Below are 9,775 nucleotides of genomic sequence, written 5' to 3'. Positions count from 1 at the left end.
AACTAAAGATGTTTGATCATTTTATGCTTCATAAATATAGTTGAAAAGAATGAAAAAATTCCAACGAAAATTATTAATGGTCATTTAGTTTAAACTTATAAATGGTCATTTAGTATTTATTGAGCGATTTCTTAGTATTTGTTGGACAATTCCTTAACACGTTTAAAATTAAAGATGTTTTATCATTTTATGTTTTAAAAAATGCGTGGATCATATAGAAAAGTTCTTTATGTGTCATTTAAAAGTATTGAAAGTTTTAATGGTAATTGATTCAAGGGAGTTTTAATTGACATATTTATAAAAATATTTTCAAATATAGATGTCTCTATCAATGTCCATCACTAATAAATAGTGTCATTTTTATGTTTGTCAATAAGTTGAGTCATTTTACTATATCTATAAAATAACTCATTGATCAAAAGATTTTTTTGATGTAAATTAAAATTTTAATAACAAAACAATCAAGTTTCAATTTTGTGTCCGGTAATAAAATTCAAGAAATTTAAATGTTTAAAAATTAAGTAATTATTTTCAAATATAGTAAATTGAATCGAAATACTTAAAAAAATATAGAAAAATATCACAACTTATTTACGATAAATTGCGATAGACAAAAATGTACTACTATTCATATCTTTTTGTATTATGATAAACAAATATTAATCTATCGTAGTTTATAACACATGTCTATAACAAATAAATTGTAATATTTTGCTACATTTTTTAATATTTTAAAAAATTGGCATTTAAAATAATTTTTCATAACTAAAGATACAAATCTAGTGAATTTAAAAAATTTACACAAAACTCAGCACACCAAAAGGGATGTAATTTAATCCCTCATTTTCTTTATATTGAAGTTTGATCTAAGCATCTAAAAGTAGTTGAAAATGGTTTAAAAAAAAAAAAAAAGAAAGAAAGAAAAGAAAAGTGGTTGAAATTTTAAGCGGTATATGTTCTTTCTTTAGGGAACACTTCACCGTTTCTTTTTTAATTCATGCTTTTTTAACTAACAAATAAAATCAAAACAAAAGATATAATAATCACCCAAAGTGTTGATTAATGAAACTTTTAAAAGTTTGGATAAATGTAATTTGTTAATGAAATCAAGTTTGGAGATGCTTTTTATTGGATTAAGTTAGGTAGAGTATGTTTTTATAATCATATATGTGTGTGTGTATATGTTATATTAAAAAATTAAAAATAAGAAACAAAAAGGTTATAAAATTGCCTCTTGTTAAATCCTTTTCCTCTCCCAATTTCCTTTGGTTGAAAAAGATAATAAAACAATAATAATATTTATTATGGGTAACTTTTAGGTTAAAGGGTTAATTAGACTTTATACAAGAAGGTACATCGACCCCGATCAATAATGGAGTCATGCCAAATGCATGTCCTGATCCATTTTTCTCGAGATATTATATTAGGGATAATTGCTAATTAAATTCACAATAATTAAATATATAAAAATATTTTTAAAAAATTATAAATATAACAAAATATGTTAAAGTTTATTAATCATAGAAGTCTATTACTGATAGACCATTGCTTTTATCGTTGATAAACTCTTATGATTTATCATAATTTTCTTGAAATGTTGCTACATAATACTTAATTATTATTCCTAAAATTGTTATACGTTATAATTACCCATTATATTATCTAATAGGACTAAGAAACTCGGATAAGGACACCCCTTTTGTAGAATTTCATTATAAAGCACATCATTAAGACCTTAAAGAAAGTAAACTCATTCTAATACTCGAACTCTCTACTTAATTACTATACACATACATCTTTTACTCAAATATTATAAATTGTTTGGCTAACGTCCCATTCATTGTGAAAATCTTTTCAACTTACAGATCACACTCTTTTTAGAATTAAAAATTTATCGTTACCGTCACGTAGGGGTCAAAGTACCTTTTTACGGCCAAAATTTAACATAAAGGATATTAATTAATTAGGTTTCCTTTTGTATTTTTTTTGCATGGAGAGAAGTTGTGTCTTCCTAAAAGAGACCAAATAATGTTATTTATTTCCTTTTTTAATTAAATCACATTGGAAAGATTATGTTTCCTTTTGTATTTTATGCATGGAGATAAGTAGTGGCTGATGTGTCTTCCTAGAAGTGTCCAAATGTTATTTATTTCCCTTCCATAATTAGATCATATTGGAAAAATTAGCTGGTTTCCTTTTGTATTTTATATGCATGGAGAGATATTATGTGTCTTCCTAACATTGTCCATAAATGTTATTTATTAATTCCTTTCTTAATCAATTATATATTTGAACTGATCATATGTAGATTAGATAAGTATTTATAAATGTGAAAAATATTTATAAATATTTAGAAAATCACTACAAACACATCCAATCATATTTGAAAAGAATTAAAAATTTTAAAGCACAATTTATCACGACATATAATTTTGAAATTGAACAAATTTTTAAAAACCTATTTCGAACACTACTTTGAATTTTTCTTTTTCTTTCTTAAAGTTATCAAACATATATAAAACAAAGTGAAACTTAAATAAAATCAAAATCTATCCCCAAAATACCATATTATATTTTCGATCCTTCAAAGGATAACACACTCTTAATGTTAGACTAGATTTGAGAACCATTTTTTTAATCGGGTTTGAGAATCATGATGATTTTAGTTTTTAGTTACATTTTTCTATTTTTATACGTGTTTTCTCTCGATTTCTTTATAATATGTTATATGATATTTTTCATTTTTTCTAAAAGAAACATTTAAATTGTCAACAAACCGTAAAAAAAAGCAAATACTTAAATTATTTTTTAATTTTCAAAATTTGACTCGATATCATTTTAAGAAACAATAGTAGAAATAAAATAGATAATATAATATATAAATTCAATCAATAAAACTATAATTCAAACGATCACGTTGGATAATCATTTCATTTTTGATTTTTTTAAAAAGAAAATTTAGATGTAATCTAAACTGCACTCCTTTATTAATTGTACAACATGTAATGCACCCAGTTGAAAATTGTAGTGTGGGGATTAATATTTATTTAGAAAAATATTTTCTGCGTGTGTAGTAGAATTGTGAGCATGTACCAAAGGCGCAAAGTTGCATCCAGAGATTGTTCTTTAAAAATTATACTTGTAATTCTCACAATTCGTTTCATATATAACCACCTAAATAATTCTTAGCCAATTCGTTTCATAATTTTTTTTTTTATTGTTTCTTTAACGGAAAGTAATAATAGCATACATAAAGTTAAAAAAAAAAAAAGAAAACAATAAAAACATAAACTCATAAACACAAAGTATATAATGTTAATAGGTGAGAGGGTGTGTTCCCTTTTTCTATATAAATAAAGAAGGGGGAAAGAAGAGTGAAACAAAGTGAGGGGGAGAAAATAAAACCAAAGTAAAAAGCCATGGAAGTAATTGGTACAAATTTGAGCCCTATGATTATTATTCTTGTATTAGCATTAAGCTTTGCAATATCAATCATCTTTCACCTTCTTCTTAAATTCTTGTTCGTTATTTCAAAACAAAACCCTAATTTACCTCCTGGTTCCATGGGCTTACCCTTTGTTGGTGAAACTCTTAGCTTCCTTCACCCTCATCATTCTAACTCAATTGGTTCCTTCCTTCAACACCATTTCTCAAGGTAATACTTTCACCACAATTGGTCTCAACTCTATATATCCCTCAAACTTTCAAAGCTTTCATTTTATATTTTTCTTTTTCTTATTTTTCTTTAGTTAAAGTTGGAAGTTTGTTTCAATACAATCATAGTGGTAAAACCAAAAAAATTGTAAAGTTGGAAGTTTGTTTCAATACAATCAGGTGTGCTGCATGCATCTATGAAACTCGCACATATTGTTATCTTCCTCTTTTCAACTTTATGCTTCCATTTTTTTCTTTCGTTTATGATTTTTTGTTTTTACTATTTTAACTCTCTAATTTAATTGATTTCCATATATGCTTAGATTTGGGTTCACTTACACAACAACTTAGCAAGCACTAGTTTTTCCATATCTATAACTTTACGGTAAAAAGTTTTCCAAGATCATTTTGAAAAAAACAAATTAATTAAAACTGCAAGCTAAGAGCAAATTAAATTGCAACCTCCATATCAGTGTCTATAACAACATTTTAAAAGAATCTTAAATATATCAAAATCTATGAATTGTGAGTTTGGTTTTGCAGGTATGGGAAGATTTTCAAATCTCATCTATTCGGTAGGCCGGCGATAGTGTCATGTGATAGAGAGCTTAACAACTTCGTTCTTCAGAACGACGATAAGTTTTTCAAAGTAAGCTATCCAAAAGCAATGCATGACATTCTAGGTAAGAATTCTTTGATTATTGCCGCCGGCGACACTCACCGGAAACTCCGAAGCGTCATCGTTAGCTTCATCAGCGGGTGCAAAACTAGACCCATTTTTCTTCACTCCCTTCATAATCTCTCTGTCTCTTTAATCGACTCTTGGAGATCCCGAACCCAAGTCTCCTTCGTCAAAGAAATGAAAATGGTACGCAATCACATATTGTCATCCCACAAATTATTTCTTTTTTAATATATATATAATATTTTTGAAAATTTACTTTATAACAAAAAAATTTAAAACATTTACTAATATAGCAAATTATCTATATTTTTAGATTAAGATAAGTGTTTATCATGATACAGATAGATATAGACCGTAATATTTTGCTCCATTTGAAAATGTTCTACATTTTTTTTTCTGCGATTGAAAAAAAGGTATATATTAGTTGCATTCAAGGATTGTTCTATATATGTTATGATGATTAATTTGTATACACTTTCATTTTCTTTTTATTTTTCTTTCTCTTAACCACTGATGAATGTTAAAGTATTGATATAATTAAATTTAGAATAAAATATTATTTTGGTCGTCAAAGTTCGTTCAATTTGACTTCTCATATTTTTAATTGTGCAATTTTTAGTTACGTCTACTTTCATTAAATTTTAATTAAATTTAGTATCTCAAAAATAATTTTTACCAAAATAAATAAAATAAGAAACAATAACTTTCAAAGCAATGAATTACACAAATGATAGTAAACATATTTCAATTTTTTTTAAAAAAATGAACTAATTTAAGATTTATTAAACATATAAGAAACAAAACTCAACAATTTTAAGACATAGAGATCAGAATAATATTCTAATCTTAAATTTATCTATTGGCATTCAATTTATATTGGTTTGATTATATTGAATAACTGAAGTTATTCTATGTTCTAATTAACCCTTGTAATGTTGTGTTTTGTAATTTGTAGTTTGCTTTAAGCCTTATGCTGAAGGAAGTATTTGGCATCGACGCAAAGGAGTCGATAGGGTCGAAGATATTTGAAGAGTTTGAAACGTACATGATAGGCTTTGTTTCTTTGCCTTTGAATCTCCCAGGAACTCCCTACTTTAAGGCTGTCAAGGTAATTCTTTTTTTTTTTTTTTCCCTTTTGTACATGTAACCGTGTAAAACGTGTCGGTTGATAATACTATTATTCGACTATTCTGCTAATGCCTAAGCCAAAAATAATAGAATATATTGTATAAGGGTAAAATAATTGCGTATATAACACATAAATTAGTAAAAAACTAAAAAATCCACGTGCCACCACTGTTTTGAGCCTTTCTTTCTAAATTTCTCAAATTAGAATTTTTTTTTATAACAACTATTAGTGATAGTTACTATCAACTGTTATCATCAATAGCTGCTATGATTTACAACTTTCTACTTGTCACAATTACGAGTGTTTTTTTGTGAGTTTTCTTAAATTGAAAGTTATTGTCGAGAACTACTGTTGGTAATAACAATTGATAGCTACTATAAGTTGCTACACTAGATTGCAGTGATTCAATTGATAGTTTTCAATTTCATAGATTTGCTATTAGTTGCTATCATTGATATCATCAATGATAGTCACTGAAAGATAGACTTGACATTTTAGACAATTTTACCTGTTGACGGATTAACATTTTCTATTTTTACAATATTATACCATTGAGCTATATTTTTTATTCATTTCTTACATTGTGCTATATATTTGCTATAATTTTTCCATTATTTATATTATTCAATGAATTGGTTTTAAATCAAAATGCTTACAAGGAAAGTTTCATCATCTATCATTCTATTAGTTTCTATTGATGTCACCTTTAGTGTCTATTTATTATTGATAGATTTGGAAACGGTATTATATTTATTTATAAATATATTTAATAGGGTTGTCATTTACAATAAATTTTTTTATTAACTATATTAGAAATGAGTTATTATATGTGCTATTGATTCAGGCTAGAGGAAGACTTTCTACCATTGTGAAAGAGATGATGAGGGAGAGAAGAAAGAGAGAATTACTTGGAGGGAATAATAATAATGAGGATTTTCTACAAGTGTTAATGTCAAATAATTGGAAGCTTAGTGATGAAGAAATTGTGAGTGTTGCTTTGGACATATTGCTTGGAAGTTATGAGACAACAGCTACACTCTTGGGATTGATTGTCTATTTTCTTGTTCATTCACCCCCTAAGATTCTTGCAAAATTGAAGGTATGATAAGACTATACTTCATTATTATATTTATCACCTATTCCTATCACCCTTATTATCTTTCAGTATTATTGTTAAGAAAATATTCAATTAGCTCTAACCATGAATTTATAATTATAATTTTATAATATATATATATTATATATATAGGCTCTAGTGTTTTATATTTTTAACCAAATTAATGTGAATGTTGTTACTTTTATTTGAAATTATTGCAGGAAGAACATCAAGCAATAAGAAATGGGAAAGGGAATGGAGAATGTCTCGATTTGGAAGATTACAAGCAAATGGAGTTCACATACAATGTAAAAAAAACAACGCTCTATATTTGAAAATAATATTGTTTTTTAGCTTTAAAATTTGAGCTAAGGTATAGAGATCATTAAAAATAAAATGCTAATATATTAATTAACAAATAAAAAAAATTAAAAATGTTTACTAAAGTCAATTTAAACGATTATTTTTTAGTTCAAAATCTTTTAAATAAAAGTATATATTTAATATCAGTTGAAATATATGTTCATATTAACTATATAATCCAGCTATCATGTTAAAATTGTTAACATGCGAGTTTATAATTCAACTATCATGCATGTAAAAAAATCTGCATGTACATTCTTGACGAAGATGTTAAAAGTTCGATTTCTTTACATTTTCATATATGTACATATTATATAACAATATGAACTAAAAAATTTCATATGATTATTAAGTGTTTGAACCCTACAATTTTTGGCTTAGATATTTTTTATGTATATATTTTAGGTGACATATGAAGCCATGAGATGTGGGAATGTGGTGAAGTTTTTACATAGGGAAGCTATTACAGATGTCAAATTCAAAGGTAATTTATTAAACTAATTAATTTATCTCTCTTTTTTCTTCTTTCTAATCACTAATATAATATAATTAATCTCTAGAAATAAACAAATAAAAATGATAGATTTTCTTCGTTTTCTTCTTCTCTTTTTTTTTTATTATTTTTTTTTATTTGGATTTGATTTGTGGGACAGATATTGTCATACCCAGTGGATGGAAAGTTCATCCAGTTTTCTCAGCAATTCATCTTGATCCAACCCTTCATCCAAATCCTCAACAATTTAATCCTTGGAGATGGAATGTATGTAATTTACCTCCATTCATACATCTTTCTTTAATTAATTTATTACCCTATACACTTTGATTATGTGCAAAAATTTCTACTGTTATTTTTAAATATAAAAAAAAATGAATCAAAATATATTTCTATAATAAATTGCGCATGATAGACCCAAGTAGAAATCTTGCATGAATGTCTACCGTGGTCTATTAAAAATAAACAATAATATTTTATTCATCTAAAATGGAGTCAAACTTAGAGTACATAGACTAAAATAGTATTTTAAAATTTATATAAATTTGATTTTTCTTTAATAATTCCCTTTCTTTCTTTCTTTCTTTCTAATCAATTTGGTCATTGTTTGTTTTGTATTATTTGACATTAGGATGACAAAGAAATGAACAAAAAAGTGACACCATTTGGTGGAGGGCCAAGACTTTGTCCAGGGATTGAGCTTGCCAAACTAGAGATTGCTTTTTTCCTCCATCATTTTGTCCTTAATTATAGGTTAGTTCTCTACATTTTACTATATCCAAAAATCATTATTTATTTAATTTGAAATAAAAATAATAATTAATAGAATAACTAATTTTATTTTAAAATTTTGTGAGTTTTTAGGTGGAAGACAAGAGATGATGAATGTCCACTAGCTTACCCATATGTTAAATTTAAAAGAGACTTGATGCTTGAGATTGAGCCCTTGCAGCTACCCAAATGAACAACATATGTGTTGTGTGATATATGTACTCCAAACACGGATTAAGGGGACATTGTATATCTACTGATCTCTCGAGCCTCGACCATCGTACCGTGTACCTTATTGGCATTGTGTATGTCTAAACGTTGGAATATATATATATATATATATATATATATATATATATATATATATATATATATATGTCAAGTTAATGTTTGTTTTGACTAACACGAGCAGCAATATGGTTCGACGAATATAAAATATATTACACACCTATGCGATAAAATTATAATTAAAATCTTAAATCTTGGAACTTATAGAACAAAAATGTTGTGAAAAATATTTGAGGATGCGTTGGTATGTAATTTAGCATTTGTGATTATTCCATCTTCTTTTGCTTTTCATTTTAAAAATAATAAAACATGTTGAAAATAATATAATTCAATGCCATAAAGTTTGTTTTATCAACAATTAGGTGGTCTAGATCATGTTCTTTTATATAAAAAAATACTATTGAAAGCGACCACCAATAAAAATGTTTGCGTGGAACTAAGAGAACAATGGAAGAAATTATAGTGTCCAACTAAAAGTGAATAACCGAGAGTCATACTTTCCATTACTTGTCTCATGTTTTGATATCAATAACATTCGATGTTGATGGTAGAATGTTGGTTGTGAACAAATATGTTAGAATGTTGGTTGTGAACAAATATGTTAGAATGTTGGTAATGCATTGATTTCTATTGATAGATCGTTAAAGGAAAAATGAGAAAAACGTATAAAATTGATGCAAAAATGGTATTTCATATTTTTTTTAAAAAATGTTAATAACGCAAACAACTAAATGTTGTTTGGGGCATTGAATACTTTGATAATAGTTCATATGTCTAAGAAGTTCATATGTTTGTGTTTGGATGCATAGTTGAATTTATGTGTTAGAGGTATTAATGCAATTTTTTAAACATTTCATAATATATTTTTGTTTTGAACTTTTATACTCCATCTAATTTGTTTGAATAAAATTTGAATTGCAATTTTTCTTTTATTTTTTTTAAGTTTTTCTTTAGTTCGATTTTTTTTTTTGTTTTGCAATGAACAATGATTAACCAACTAAATTTCTCAGAATGATGTAGTTAAATAAAATGGAAAACCAAAAAGGAATCCAAACTTTTAATTTCAAATATTTTTACATGAATTTCATCGTCATATTCTTCTTTTTCTTGCTGTTGCTTCGTATTTTTTCTATCAATAATCTTTTTTAATTGAATCTCCTTTCTCACTTTAGGAGCCAATGGAATATCATCACATTTTTTCGACAACTCCATTTTCAATTCCTCCAAATTTGGAGGATCATCACTGAATAAATCTTCATTTTCATTATTTCTTGCTAGACAAATGATCTATAAAAT

The 9,775-nt window shown here is 26.2% G+C and overlaps 1 protein-coding gene across 1 annotated transcript; it reads left to right on the top strand.

Annotated features, from left to right (window-relative positions):
* The first annotated feature begins 3,363 nt into the window (after positions 1–3,363).
* On the top strand, positions 3,364–8,787 carry LOC103498124 (cytochrome P450 724B1). Its single transcript, XM_008460621.3, has 9 exons — positions 3,364–3,655; positions 4,198–4,522; positions 5,295–5,447; positions 6,313–6,567; positions 6,786–6,872; positions 7,333–7,411; positions 7,581–7,687; positions 8,052–8,173; positions 8,285–8,787. The coding sequence occupies exons 1-9, from the start codon at positions 3,420–3,422 to the stop codon at positions 8,382–8,384; spliced, it is 1,464 nt and encodes a 487-aa protein (XP_008458843.1). The 5' UTR covers positions 3,364–3,419; the 3' UTR covers positions 8,385–8,787.
* Positions 8,788–9,775: the final 988 nt, after the last annotated feature.

Source organism: Cucumis melo, chromosome 9 (genome assembly GCF_025177605.1).
Source record: "Cucumis melo cultivar AY chromosome 9, USDA_Cmelo_AY_1.0, whole genome shotgun sequence".
NCBI lineage: Eukaryota > Viridiplantae > Streptophyta > Magnoliopsida > Cucurbitales > Cucurbitaceae > Cucumis > Cucumis melo.
Note: the sequence above shows the minus strand (reverse complement) of the source record. Positions and strands in the feature narration are given on the sequence as shown.

Bases quoted from the DNA above. Each gene is read 5' to 3' on its own strand.
- LOC103498124 (XM_008460621.3), top strand. From the start codon at position 3,420: ATGGAAGTAATTGGTACAAATTTGAGCCCTATGATTATTATTCTTGTA. The intron at 6,568-6,785 runs GTATGATAAGAC...AAATTATTGCAG, and splicing joins AGATTCTTGCAAAATTGAAG to GAAGAACATCAAGCAATAAG. The intron at 6,873-7,332 runs GTAAAAAAAACA...TATATATTTTAG, and splicing joins AAATGGAGTTCACATACAAT to GTGACATATGAAGCCATGAG.